The sequence below is a fragment of the Triticum urartu genome, chromosome 5 (assembly GCF_003073215.2).
Source record: "Triticum urartu cultivar G1812 chromosome 5, Tu2.1, whole genome shotgun sequence".
Taxonomy (NCBI): domain Eukaryota; kingdom Viridiplantae; phylum Streptophyta; class Magnoliopsida; order Poales; family Poaceae; genus Triticum; species Triticum urartu.
Genome location: NC_053026.1, coordinates 485937557 through 485952934, shown reverse-complemented (window position 1 = coordinate 485952934; position 15378 = coordinate 485937557). Strand labels below are relative to the sequence as shown.

Here is a 15378-nt window from a genome sequence, read left to right as displayed (position 1 = left end):
TCCTATGGGTATGTCTCCATATAAAATGGTTTATGGTAAAGCATGTCACTTACCTCTTGAATTAGAACATAAGGCATATTGGGCTATTAAAGAGCTCAACTATGACTTCAAACTTGCCGGTGAGAAGAGGCTTTTTGACATTAGCTCACTTGATGAATGGAGAACCCGGGCTTATGAAAATGCCAAGCTGTTTAAAGAAAAAGTTAAAAGATGGCATGATAAAAGGATACAAAAACATGAGTTTAATGTAGGTGATTATGTATTGCTATACAACTCTCGCTTAAGATTTTTTGCAGGCAAACTTCTCTCTAAATGGGAAGGTCCTTACGTTATCGAGGAGGTCTATCGCTCCGGTGCCATAAAAATCAATAACTTCGAAGGCACAAATCCGAAGGTGGTGAACAGTCAAAGAATCAAACATTATATCTCAGGTAATCCCATAAATGTTGAAACTAATATTATTGAAACCGTAACCCCGGAGGAATACATAAGGGACACTTTCCAGAACGTTTCAGACTCCGTTAAACATTTTCAAAATCCTCAAAAACCTAATAGAAAAAAAGTTACGGGGCTTTTAAGATCTAGAGTGAAAAAAATCGAAAAAAATTCAAACAGTGGGCAAACTGTGGTCAAACAATAGTCAAACTAATTATTCTAGAATATTAGTGTTACTAAATAATTATTTCAGTTATTTCAATTTTGGTCAAATCTGGTCAAACTGTGGTCAAACAATGGTCAAACTAATTATTCAAGAAATATTAGTGTTACTAAATAATTATTGTTTTTTTAAAACAATAGTTTCAAAATAAAACTATGAAATGTGTCATTTCATGCTCAAGCAAAATTCCTGAAGGTTAATAGGATTGACATCTTAGTATTGTCAGGAAAACAACAAGTGCAGACTTGGAGCGAGGGAGAATAGAACCCGGAAGTTAAGCGTGCTCAGGCTGGGGGAGTGGGAGGATGGGTGACCGTTCAGGAAGTTAGATGATTTGGAATGATGAGGGGTGATTAGAGGATAAATTGAGAAGTGATGAGTGGTGGTGATTACAGACTAGAGATTAAAAAAATTCAGAAATTTAAAAATAAAAAAAATCAAAAAAATTCAAAAAAAATCATAAAATTTCCTTTAGTCCCGGTTGGTGTTACCAACCGGGACTAAAGGTGGAGCTCCACGTGGCCGCGCCCTTTAGTCCTGGTTCTGGATTGAACCGGGACTAAAGGGAGAGGCATTAGTACCGACCCTTTAGTCCCGGTTCCAGAACCGGGACTAAAGGCCCTTATGAACCGGGACTGAAGGCCCTTTTTCTACTAGTGGCAATATTTCTCCATTTTGGAATATATAAGAAAGTAGGAAAATAAGAAGCAGACCGGAAAGGACACGGGGCTTCCACGAGGGTGGAGGGCGCGCCCTACCCCCCTGGGCGCGCCCCTGCCTCGTGGGCACCTCGTGTGCTCTCCAGACTTCGTTTTCTTGCATGATACTTCTTTTGGTCGGTAAAAATTCATTATATAATCTCCTGAAGGTTTTGACCACAGTATCACGCAAAAATCTCCTGTTCTTGTTTCGAGCTATTTTCTGCCAGGGTTGTCAAGGCCAAACATCATGTTGTCTCCCTCCTCCTCCAACAATGAGGGCAACTATGCTTGGCTAATGAAGATAGAGCTGAAGAGAGAAGAACCCGGAGAGATCAACAAGGATTATGGGATCAAGAAGGCCATGGGGGATCAAGTTCCGGCGGTAGCAAAAGAAGACATCCTTCCACCTCACCCCAATCTCTTTACCCCAACAGAGATTGAGGCTTTCGAGATGATTGAGTTAGCTCGTATTCAAAACAAGTATCTCACAAGTGAAAATATTTTGTTGAAGGAGCATATCATCGCATGCAAGGGCATTATCCGCAAATTGGAGGATCTCTTAAGCTCGATGTGCGACTACCCATCATCACCAACACCTTCTTCACCAACAAAGAAGAAATGAGCATCCGGTATGGGCACTCCCCTTGGCAACTACCAAGCTTGGGGGAGTGCCCCGGTATCGTATCACCATCACTTTTATCTTTACCGTTTTTCTTAGTTTGGTCCTTTTGATAATATCTTGATCTAGTAGAATAAAGTTTTAGTATGATCTAGTTGTGAGTTTTGCTTTATGATCTTTTTATGTAATCGAGACCATGAGATATATATAATAAAGATTAGTGTTGAGTCAAGGGCTTGATTATTTTGCTCTGATCTTGAGGGAATAAAATAAAAGAGAAGAAATAAAAAGAAATAAAGAGATCATATGGATCTTATGGAGAGTAATGAGCTCACATATAAAGAGTATGATGAATAAAAGTTGTTGAGAGTTGACAAACATAGGTTTGGTCATCGTTGCAATTAATAGGAAGTAATAAAGAAAGAGAGGTTTTCACATATAAATATACTATGTTTGACATCTTTTATAATTGTGAGCACTCATTAAAATATGACATGCTAAAGAGTTGACATTGGACAAGGAAGACAACGTAATGGGTTATATTTTCTTACATCTGAGATAAATTATATTGTCATGGATCATCCAACATGTTGAGCTTGTCTTTCCCACTCTTGCTAGCCAATTTATTTGCACCAAGTAGAGATACTACTTGTGCTTCCAAATATCCCTAAACCCGTTTTTGCCATGAGAGTCCACCATATCTACCTATGGATTGAGTAAGATCCATCAAGTAAGTTGTCATCAGTGCAAGCAATAAAAATTGCTCTCTAAATATGTATGACTTATTAGTGTGGAGAAAATAAGCTTTATACGATCTTGTGATATGGAAGAAATAAAAGCGACGGACTGCATAATAAAGGTCCATACCACAAGTGGCAATATAAAGTGATGTTCTTTTGCATTAAGATTTCGTGCATGTAACTATAAAATCACATGGCAACCTCTGCTTCCCTCTGCGAAGGGCCTATCTTTTATTCTTGTCTTATACTTCATGCAAAGAGTCATGGTGATATTCATCTTTCCTTTTTACATTTTATCCTTTGGCAAGCACAATGTGTTGGAAAGATCCAAATATATATAGCTAATTGGATGTGAGTTTTCATGAACTATTATTGTTGACATTACCCTTGAGATAAAACGTTGGAAGGTAAAACTATAAGCCCCTATCTTTCTCTATGTCCGATTAAAACTTCATACCCATAAATATTGCGAGAGTGTTAGCAATTGTGAAAGACTAAAAGATGATTGAGTATGTGGACTTGCTGAAAAGCTCTTATATTGACTCTTTCCTATGTTATGATAAATTGCAATTGCCTCAATGACTGAGATTAGAGTTTGTTGGTTCTCAATGAAGTTTATGATTCATACTTGAAATTGTGATTGAATTATTACTTTAGCATAAGAGATCATATGACTATATATATATGTTGTTACTCTAAGAATGATCATGATGCCCTCATGTCCGTATTTTATTTTTATCGACACCTCTATCTCCAAACATATGGACATATTTTTCGATTTCGGCTTTCGCTTGAGGACAAGCGAGGTCTAAGCTTGGGGGAGTTGATACGTTCATTTTGCATCGTGCTTTTATATCGATATTTATTACATTATGGGCTGTTATTACACATTATGTCACAATACTTATGCCTATTCTCTCTTATTTTACAAAGTTTACATGAAGAGGGAGAATGCCGACAACTGGGATTCTGGGATGAAAAATGAGCAAATATTAGAGATCTATTCTGCACAGCTCCAAAAGTCCTGAAACTTCACGGAGGTTATTTCCAGAATATATAAAAAATATTGGGCGAAAGAAGTTCCAGAGGGGGCCCACACCCTGGCCACAAGGGTGGGGGGGCACCCCCCTGCCTCGTGGGCTCCCTGGTGGCCCTCTGATGCCCATCTTCTGCTATATGAGGTCTTTCGTCCGAGAAAAAATAATAAGCAAGCTTTTGGGAAGAAACTCCGCCGCCACGAGGCGGAACCTTGGCGGAACCAATCTAGGGCTCCGGCAGAGCTGTTCTATCGGGGAAACTTCCCTCCAAGAGGGGGAAATCATCACCATCGTCATCACCAACGATCCTCTCATCGGGAGGGGGTCAAGCTCCATCAACATCTTCACCAGCACCATCTCATCTCAAACCCTAGTTCATCTCTTGTATCCAATCTTTGTATCCAAATCTCAGATTGGTACCTGTGGGTTGACAGTAGTGTTGATTACTCCTTGTAGTTGAAGCTAGTTGGTTTACTTGGTGGAAGATCATATGTTCAGATCCATTATGCATATTAATACCCCTCTGATTATGAACATGAATATGCTTTGTGAGTAGTTATGTTTGTTCCTGAGGACATGTGAGAAGTCTTGCTATAAGTAGTCATGTGAATTTGGTATTCATTCGATATTTTGATGAGATGTATGTTGTCCCTCTAGTGGTGTCATGTGAACGTCGACTACATGACACTTCACCATTGTTTGGGCCTAGAGGGAGGCATTGGGAAGTAATAAGTAGATGATGGGTTGCTAGAGTGACAGAAACTTAAACCCTAGTTTATGCGTTGCTTCGTAAGGGGCTGATTTGGATCCATATATTTCATGCTATGGTTAGGTTTACCTTAATACTTCTATTGTAGTTGCGGATGCTTGCAATGGGGGTTAATCATAAGTGGGATGCTTGTCCAAGTAAGGACAACACCCAAGCACCAGTCCACCCACATATCAGATTATCAAAGTACCGAACGCGAATCATATGAACGTGATGAAAACTAGCTTGACAATAATTCCCATGTGTCCTCGGGAGCGCTTTCCTTCATATAAGAGTTTGTCCAGGCTTGTCCTTTGCTACAAAAAGGATTGGGCCATCTTGCTGCACCTTATTTACTTTTATTACTTGCTAGTCGTTACAAATTACCTTATCAGAAAACTATCTGTTACCGATAATTTCAGTGCTTGCAGATAATACCTTACTGAAAACTGCTTATCATTTCCTTCTGCTCCTTGTTGGGTTCGACACTCTTACTTATCGAAAAGCCACGATAGATCTACTACACTTGTGGGTCATCAGCTGCACATACATGCGCAAAAGCAAATACTTGCGTCCAACGCAAACACTGGGGTGGTCAATCCCCTCGGCGGTTAATTGCAAGGATCAAATCACGTAGTGATGGATAGATAGATTAAAACACAAAAATAACGGTAAATAAATTACAGCAAGGTATTTTTGAATTTTATATATGATAAAAGTAGACCCAGAGGCCATAGTTTTCACTAGAGACTTCTCTCTCGAACAATAAGCATACGATGGGTAAACAAATTACTGTTGGGCAATTGATAGAAAAGCGCATAGTTATGATGATATTCAAGACAATGATCATGTATATATGCATCATGTTCGAGACAAGTAGACCGACTCCTGCCTGCATCTACTACTATTAATCCACCCATCGACCGCTATCAAGCATGCATCTAGGGTATTAAGTTAAAAATAAAATAATGTCTTAAGCAAGATGACATGATGTAGACAAAGTAAACCCAATTTGTATGAATAAACCCCATCTTTCTATCCTTAATGGCTATGATACAAATACGTGGCATGTCCCTTTCTGTCACTGGTATTGAACACCGCAAGATCGAACCCATCAGAAAGCACCCCTCCCATTGCAAGATAAATCAATCTAGTCAGCCGAACTAAACGAATAGACCGGAGAGAAATACAAATTTATAACAATCATGCATAAAACAATTCAGAAAAGACTCAAATATTTCTCATGAATAATCTGATCATAAACCCATAATTCATTGGATCCCAACAAACACACCTAAAAAATTACATTGAATAGATCTCCAAAAACATTAAGGAGAACATTGTATTAAAGATCAAAGAGAGAGAGAATAAGCCATCTAGCTACTAGCTGTGGACCCGTAGGTCTGTGGTAAACTACTCACGCATCATCGGAAGAGTAGCAAGGTTGATGTAGATGCCCTCAGTGATCGATTCCCCCTGCAACAGAGTATCAGAGAAGGCCTCCAGATGGGATCTCGAAGGAACAGAGGCTTGCGGCGACGAAAAAAAGTATTTCGGGTGGCTCCCTAATGTATTGGGAATATTTGGAAATTTATAGCCTTGGAATTAGGTCAAGAGGTGCCACGAGGGCCCCACAAGCCCGGGCTTGTCGCTCCCTCGTGACTCTTTTGGTCTTCTTTCGAAGCTTATAGGGTTCCTTTTAGTCCATAAAAATCATCAAAAAAATTCATAGTGTTTGGACTCCGTTTGGTACTGATTTTCTGAAAAGCCAAAAACAAGTAAAAAAACAACAACTGACACTGGACACTAGGTTAATAAGTTAGTCCCAAAAAGTAATATATAATTGCATATAAAACATCCAAGATTGATATTATAATAGCATGGAGCAATCAAAGTTTATAGATACATTGAAAACGTATCAATCGTATACTATCTCTTTCCTATACAAAAGTAATGCTAAAGTTATTATTTTATAAAGTGCGTCGTTATTGACTTCTAACATCATATCAAGATAATACAAGCATCCTAGGTTCACCTCGCATCTGCATAACTACGATGCCCAAAACAAGAAATAAAAAATAACAAAAGATGAAAATAAGTGTGAAACACGAACCAATAAATGCCTCGAGTGGTAGACGGTTGTTCCAAAGATTACATTTCACTTTTTATAGAGAGAGTTAAAGCATGGGGCATATTTGCAATGCATGTACTCCCTCATTTCCGATTTATAGGGCTTAAATATGTAATCTCATTAACCAAGATAGACGATGAGTGGAGGAGTGTATCTCATAGTTTACAAAATTATTCAAACTTTAATCTGCATTAGGTATAGTGTATGCATGGATGACCACTAAATGAGTAGAACTGATTACATGCATTGGTTGGTTTCTTTTAATCCTTGCATGCATCAATTTAGTGCACCTTGAAATGTAAACATGTAGTGAAAAGAAGTGAAATTGAGAATTATAATATGGAAACCCCCCAAAAATGAGATAGCTCAATAAACCCAAAAGAAGGGAGTAAAATTCAAGCATATTTGTGGAGTCTCGTACTCATCCACCATGAAAACTTCATTCAAGGCATCTTGTGGAGTCGCATACTCAGCTGCCAACAAGTCAAACACATGAAGTAAACTATTTTCAAGGTGGTTTCATCTTTTCTATTAATTATCTCTCTTTTCTAGTCTTTATTTACTACGTACGAAGTGCCCCACCAATCATCGAAAGGCGTACTACGACCGAGTGAGATTTTTTTAACACAATACAGACACAAATGCTCATATATACGCGCATACGCTCATCCCTATTAACGCACACACGCACACCCTACTCCTATGAGCACCTCCAAGAGACTGAGCCGGCATATCATCTTGAGATTTTACGAAGTCACTGTAGACGCCTCGTAGTCAACGGGAATGTCTTTTCCCACTGAACACGCATTGCCGGAAATTCTAAAATAAATCCAGGATAAATACAAGCACCAGGAACCTAGTGGGTTGAGATGTCACTGTCCACCTAACCATCCAGTCACAAGTTGGTTCGCACCGAGTAAAATTTATGAAATGTCAAACAGCTCCAGACAAACCCATCTAATTATTTACGCCCTCGGATCCGGATCAGAGGGAGTGTATCTTTTGTAACAAACCTAGATTTTCCCTTCGGCCAAGCCCATGGACGATGGAAATTCGCCCACATCTTCACCAGGAGTCCAGGCCCACCCTTTCCGAGTGATCAGTTTTGTCAGGCACTGCTGGAACTTGGAACAGATGGAGACAGCAGGCGTGTCGACCGGGGCAAAATTCCACAAGAATTCCACAGCCGCGCTCTTCTTGGCATCTGATTTGGCACTCACCGGCTGACGATCCGCCCGTCGGGTCCGGTCGCTCTACGCGATCACGGCGGATCTCAGGGGTGGATGGAGACCCTGGCTCCAAGATGAAATTTTGTCTTGGAATTCTGGGGATCCGGGACGAGTGCTACCTGAAAGTTTTGACGGATTTCCGTCCAGACAATAAAAGGCAGAATTTGATGGTGAAATGAAAGCTGCTCAATCACTGTGTTGCTTGAGCACAACCTGATGGGTCAACAGTTGCAAAACTTGTTCTCGCTTTCTCATCTCAACGGTCAAAGTCCAGAGAAGTGATGATGTGTGTCATCGTTGGTTTTTGGTTCAACATGTTCTGGTTCAGCAGTCCCATTCCCAATGACCATAACCATATGATGCATCACTTTCTCCTTTGAGGTAATAGCACCACAGGTCTTTGAACTTGTCCAAGATGTGATGGTTTGGTCCTCAAACTTGCAAAAGTGGATTATTTAGTCCTGAAACTTGTCTCGGATGTGCGCATTTGGTCCTGGGTCAATCAACAACAGCCATGTGGAGCCAGCTGGGCCGAGCCGGTCAGCGCCGCACTTTTCGCATTTAGCCCCTTGCTGTTTATACGAATTAACCCGTGGGACGCCTCATGTCGCCGGCAACGCTACGAGCTTGGCCGGCACGGTGCCGGAGAGGCGGTTGTGGTCTAGCACGAGGAACCGCAACCTGGGCATCGCCACCATGGACTCCGGGATGGTGCCTGCGAGGGACGTTGAACAGGTCCAGCGTGGCCAGGCTCGCCATCTTCTCGTGCCGCATCAGGGTTCCTCCCAGCAGCGGGTTGCTCGAGAGCAGCAGGTCCTGCAGGGCCGCCATGCCCAGCACGAACTCCGGCAGCCCGCCGGTGAGGTTGTTGTTCCGGAGGTCGAGCAACGTGAGGCTCTCCAGGCCGGCGAGCTCCGGCGGGATGCGCCCGTCGAGGCGGTTGTTGCCGAGGTCCATCTTAAGCAGCCCCTTGAGCCCACCTAGCGACGGAGGCAGAGACCCGGTTAGAGAGTTCTTGCTCATGTCCATGGCCAGCAGCTCGTCGAGGCGGCGGGGGTTACCGAGCGTGGCCGACACGGGGCCCGACAGCCCGTTCCCGGACAGCACGAGCCGCCGCAGCTTCGCCAGCCCGCCAAGCTCCAGTGGCGCCGGTGAGGTTGTCGTCGATGAGGACCAGGGACTGCAGGCTGGCCAGGCGGCCGAGGAACGCCGGGATGGCGCCGGCCAGGCCCGGGTTTGAGTGGAACTCGAGCGTCTCGAGGGTGCCGGAGAGCTTGTCCCAGTTTGTCACCGGGATGGCCGTGGAGTTGGCCGCCGGGAAGTAGGCGTAGAAGGTGAGGCTCTTGAGGCACCGGAGGCCGAACAACTTGGGGCTGAACCTGGCGTCCGGGGCGCACTGCAGCGAGTTGTCGAGCACTGGACCGATGACACCCCCTGCAGGAAAGCCAAAAAATTGGATCCAAAAAGCAATTATTTCACTGAATCAAATATCGTCATCATCAGTCAGTAAAATTGTACTACTACATTCTACATAGATGCATACTTAAATCATGCAAATGAATAGTAAAACATAATTGGCTGGGGTAAATATTAGGAACAGAGGTGGAAGGGTCACATGTTCTGTTGTTCAGGTACAACTTTCTTGGCTTGTCATGAGGATCAGAATGTAATTCTAGCAGTACCACTGAGAGTGAAAATAATTGCGAACAGCATACGTAAACCTGGTTATAAACTAACTAACTATGTGTATGATCGCCAGAAAGTGCTAATCAGACCAAGGTAAACCAGTGTTAAATCGGTGGAAGTAAAAAATGTACTACTCCTACTGAGTTGGTACCAATGATTTTGTGGGCAAAGCAAAAGAGCAAGAGGACGCCCTCCAAAAAAGAGGAAGAGGACATGAGAAAAGAAAGACCAAATGGGATGTGTTTTAAAAAACATTGACATTGCATATCTGCAATCGCAGATTCTTATCATGCGCAGGGAAAGAAAATTGTTGCGCACAAGAGAGGAAGGGAGACAGTAAAAAAAGGTTCCAAATTAGGCAAGAATCGCGAGGCAGTAGGTAGGTTGAGGAACAAAGGTTTCGTCTCACTCGTCCAACAGTGAAGTAGTCTAGCAAATCCTGCATTCTCCAAGGAGAAACAGTGGAGGAACAATGGATCAAACAGTAAGAGAGCTGCTACAAGTGAAACAGGGGAATTTGAAAAGATGATGCAGTGCTGAGAATTTGACGATTTGTTTGGACGTTCCCAAAAGTCATTTAAATTATTATTTTTTTGAGATATAAGTCATTTAATTGGAGGTGCAAGCAAACAACATCCTTTTGAGCAGCGATTTGTGGTGAATCTCAAGACATTGTAATGCAGAACAGGAAAGAAACTGGGTATAAATCTATGAAATGAGAGCAAATTTTGGTGTTTACCAGTACTCAATTTGTTCAGAGTTTAACACTTCCCATGAATGAATCAAGAACCGAAGACACTGAGTAAAGAGAAGGAGCTAGCAGTGGGCGAGACGAACCTGGATGGGAGTCTGGCTGCAGGGGTCAGAGAAGAGGCCGGAGCCGTTCCACGCCTTGCCCACGAAGCTCCCGATGGCGGCGTACAGGGCCGCCTTCTCCTTGGCCTCCATCGGCGCCTCCGGCTCCTCCGCCGCCCCGGCGAGCCCTCCTCGTCTTCCCCTTCCGCCGTGGAGCCGGAGAGGAGAAGCAGCGCCACGAACAGCGCGGCGAGGACAGGGAGCAGCCTGCCGCCGCGAGCACATTTCATCATAGTACTTCTCCGCAAGAAAACAAACAAGAACCTCTGCTCCTGGGCGGAGTCCATGGCGGCGATGCCCACGCTGCGGTTCCTCGCGCTAGACCACAACCGCCTCTCCGGCACCGTGCCGGCCAAGCTCGTAGCGCTGCCGGCGACATGAGGCGTCCCACGGGTTAATTCCGATAAACAGCAAGGGGCTAAATGCGAAAAGTGCGGCGCTGACTGGCTCGGCCCAGCTGGCTCCACATGGCTGTTGTTGATTGGCCCAGGACCAAATGTGCACATCTGAGACAAGTTTCAGGACCAAATAATCTACTTTTGCAAGTTTGAGGACCAAATCATCACATCCTGGACAAGTTCGAGGACCTGTGGTGCTATTACCTCTTCTCCTTTTGACCCATGATGCACAAGAACAAGATGAGCATCCATGACCACACAGGTTTGACAAAATGGCAATTTTATTCTACTATACTGGTTGGTATACATAATTGTATGGATTGTCATCATCATCATCGTCCACAGTGGTAGTAAGCATAAGAGCAAAACATCTTTGCTTCACAAGTACTACTCCTCCTATATATAGTGCCTATAAAAAGTGGCTCTGCCTGGAACCAGTCTACCCAGGAGCTGCATCCACATGCCTCCCTTTGTTTGTGCAAAGGAGGCTTCACTTGCATTGCATACATACATGATACATACAGCTACCATGCTCCTAGGCCTAGATACATCTCGAGTCGAATCCGCTGAATGCCGTGTTGCGGGCTCGGGCAAACGGGCTCCGATATATACATGACTCTGCCGCACGAGGTGTCGGTCATCGACCAATCGTCCTAGAGCGCATACATCGTCTTGTTTCTGCTGGTCATGTCTAGCTCCGTGTCCGAGTCGACTGATATGGACCATGACTGGCTCATGGAGGACCTCCTGATCCTCCTCATGCTCTGCGCTTCCATCCTGTGGCTGATGATGCAATAGCACATAGAACCAATGGTGGTGAGCATAATCACGGTGCCGATCGCCATCGTGCACCAGGCCAGCCACTCGTCATTGCGGCCCACCACGACATAGGTCAGCGCTATGAAGGCTGCTGATATGCAGAGGCACGCGAGCCACATCAACTTGTTCATCACAAACACCATCTTCTGCTTCGCCTTCTGCTCAACAACAATCAGGGAAGTCTGGACGACGACGACCGCAAGCGAGATAAAGAGAGCCAGGGAATCGAAGACCAGGAAGATTATAAAGGCTGGCCTGCTTGCTACCAGTGCTTGCCCTAAGCTCATATGGGGCTCAGTCGCTTTGTCCATACTCTCAAGAAAATTACCAGGAACGGTGAATATGGATGCAAAGGCAACCGTGGCAATAAGTACTGCGACAACGGTATTGGAGTTGATGGCATTGTTTAGCCCGCCAATGTGGAGCTTCTGAATCCTCTTCTTGATCTTGTGGACATGCATCTTGGTCTGACGCGTTTGCTTGATCTGTGACTGGACGTCATGCTTGATATCGCTCACTGTTTGCTTAAGCTGCTTGGCTGATTTCGGAGGATTTACTTGCTCTTTTGCAGTTATTCCACCAACCTCCCGCAGGATGTTAACAAGCTCTTCGTTGCCTTGTTTCTCTGCAATGGCAAAAGCAGTCTCTCCAGCCTTATTGACTGCATTGATATCAATCTCTTCAATGGATATTAAAGTCTGAACCATCTGTAAAAATGACACAAATATCAAAGGATGCAAGTATGCCCAAGTCCACTAAAATTCTGGTTGAAACTGTTTAGAACTTCATGGTTTTGTCAAGTCTATGAAAAGAAATATTTCCACTATATTTGTGCATGGCCATGGTGGAGTGCAAATTTCTTTAAAATTATGTTCTAGAACATCTAACAATGCTAGTTTAAGCAAGGAATCTCTTGCAAATGAACATAGAATGGACAGGAAATAATATACAGCAACAAATTATTAACACCTGAAGAAAGACATAATGAAGAAAACGCAAGATATTTCTGAGATATGAGAACCTACAACGGTGTTGCCCTTGCGCGTTGCAACATGCAGTGCCCTATTCCCCTTGTTATCCTCCAAATGGATTACTGAGACATTGGGCTTCAATAGCTCAAGCAGAATTTCAGCATTCTGGCCTTTAGAAGCCATGTGCAGTGCTGTTTGACCCTTCCTGTCTGTTCTGAAACCAATATCTGGATCTTTATTCAACAACGACGCTACCACCTCCACATGACCCATTCTTGCGGCCGAATGCAAAACTGTCTTCCCGTTACTTCTTGCGATCCTGGCAAGGCTTGCGTCTGTATCCAGTAGAAGATTGACGATACCAATGTGGCCCTGCGTTGCGGCGGTGTCTAAAGCTGTGGCATTCACAGAACTCGTCGTCATAGCTAACGCAGGAAATGCCTGCAATAGCTCCTGCAGAACATCTGCGAAACAAAGTACGGAGCATCTCTATATGAGTTGAAATGACTGGACAATAACGCTAAGCCAAACATCCACGAAGATACAACTATCATAATAGTCAGGATCAGCAGTAGGGCAGTGGTTTGGTCTCCTCCACTGCCTACTATTAAAAGTTTCATGAGTTGATTTGTTTCAGCACAGATTGCTGGCACAATAAAAAGATATGTACGATGAAGCAACATTTCATTATCTCACTAATTATTCATATCTGATGCACTTGTTTGGGTACATCAACACATATTGCAACAGCAACATATCATACATAAAAGATAACTGTGAATCCATGGTCAGTTTTGCCTGTCAAACCAAGCAAAGCAGGAAAGATGAGCTGGAATGTGGACCAATAGGTACACCATTCTTGATTGGAATGTGGACCAAAAATTTAATGCAGAAGTAAATGCTCTAGTACCACATGTTCAGAAGGAAATGAATGAGAGAAAAACATTCATTGCAATCACAACGAATTACTAGGAATTTTGCCAAAGTCAAAGGAATACAAGTCATTTTTTATAAGACAAAGAAATGTGCAACTATAAACAAGCTAGCCTGAATGGTTCCACTGATCAGCTCACCACACCCACACACTAAAGAAATGCAATTCAAGGATCAAACAGCCATAATCATTAAATCATTGACTTGACAGACAGAGTTCATTGTGACTAAACAAACAGAGGTTTTCTAATGCCACAATCAGCGATGAACTGAAAGAAGTAGAGATGAGAACTAACCCAGATGGCCCTGTTTCGCAGCGATATGGAAGGCATCGAAGCTGTTGGTCGCCTTGAGCCCTGCTGACTGCACGTCGCAGGCCTTGAGTATCTCGCACACGACGTCGACGTGCCCCTTCTCGGCGGCCACGTAGAGCGCCGTCTCGCCGTCCAGGTTCTGGTGGGCGGCCAGCTCCCCCACCAGCTCCGGATCGCAGTCGGCGAAGATCCTCTGGACGTGGGAGACATTGCCGGCCCTCGCCGCGAGGTGGAGCGCGCTGTCGCCCCTCTTGCCGGGGCTGTCCCGGCTCCGCCTCTCCTTGAAGCTCTGCTGCTTCTCCATGGACAGGAACTTGAAGCTCCTCTGCTTCTCTATGCCCCGGAAGCTCTTGAGCTTCTCCAGCGCGCCGAACCGGGAGCTGGACTGCCTCTCCATCGCCAAATCCAGTGGCAGAGTATGCAGAACTGCAAGATCTTGTTCTTGCAAAATCTGGTAGACCCCTCTCCAGGCACACTTGAAATTGATGAGGGATGTCAGGTCTTCAGATAGCGAAGACCAGGCCAAGATTTGAGTCACAGGTCACCTAAAACTGCAGAGGGAATCAAGAAAATCAGCAACACCGCATGATCCTAACGAAGCATCAACAAACCGAACCAACAAAAACAAGAATGATTAAAAGGAGTTCCTCACCGGAAGAAACGAAAAAACCGGCGCCCGGCCGGCGGAGCCGCCAGGTGACCTCCCCGCAGCTGAAGAATCAACGGAGCAACTGACCCGAGAGCTGGAAAAATCCCATCCCCCTCCACGCGCCGGCAAGAACCAACTACCGGGGAAGCAAGAGGGGAGGAGCAAAGGACTCACTGGTGGAGAATCCTGGAAGCTGGACGGCACCAGACTTTTTCTCGCGTTGGTCTCAATCCCCGGCCGCCACTGTGCCCAGTGCCGCTGCGCCACCACGGTGGGGGTGGGAGTTGCTGCGGTTGTCAGCGGAATAGGAGGAGGAGGGAGAGGAGGACGACTGTTAAACAAAGTGAGCCCGCACACGTTGGGTTTGGTGGTCTTCGGTCTTCTCCGCTCCGCTCTTGATCTTTTTCTCACACGAGGGAATATTTGTGTCACTGTGGCGTCTTCCCCATTTATTTTTTAGGAAAAATAATGATTTTACTCTGGACTAGATGACCAAACACGTATAACTTTGACCTATTCTTCCTTCAGATTTTGTATTTTCTCTTTGTTGTGTGGACGCAAGAGCTACTGTCTCTTCGACTTAGGGGGCATTTATGTTTGTTTTTCGCCGCACAAGTGATGGTTTAATTCGTGAAATGCTAATATCTGTCCATGAATAAAAGTAACTTATTTTTTGCGGGAATAACAAGTTGTTGTTATTTCTTAAATGCCTGGAAAAAATGAGTATTGTATATTGAAAAAAATACCTGAGCATCTCACCTGTAATAGAATTAAATATTTTTTAAATCAAATTTGATCGATCGAGATGATTTTTCATTATTCAATGAGCATTGAGTAGTGTTTTTGGGAACCTCAATCAAGCCACTGATCCAGGCACCATGATCATGGCA

At 44.1% G+C, this 15378-nt stretch overlaps 1 protein-coding gene and 1 pseudogene across 1 annotated transcript; both read right to left on the bottom strand.

Moving 5' to 3' along the window:
* Window positions 1-8080: 8080 nt before the first annotated feature.
* Window positions 8081-10933, bottom strand: LOC125507209 (annotated as a pseudogene).
* Window positions 10934-11065: 132 nt separating this feature from the next.
* On the bottom strand, window positions 11066-14854 carry LOC125510044 (ankyrin repeat-containing protein At5g02620-like). Its single transcript, XM_048675132.1, has 4 exons — window positions 14492-14854; window positions 13822-14390; window positions 12647-13056; window positions 11066-12328 (listed from the first exon to the last, which is right to left on the bottom strand). Exons 2-4 carry the CDS (start codon window positions 14234-14236, stop codon window positions 11456-11458), a joined length of 1698 nt encoding a protein of 565 aa, XP_048531089.1. The 5' UTR covers window positions 14237-14390; window positions 14492-14854; the 3' UTR covers window positions 11066-11455.
* Window positions 14855-15378: the final 524 nt, after the last annotated feature.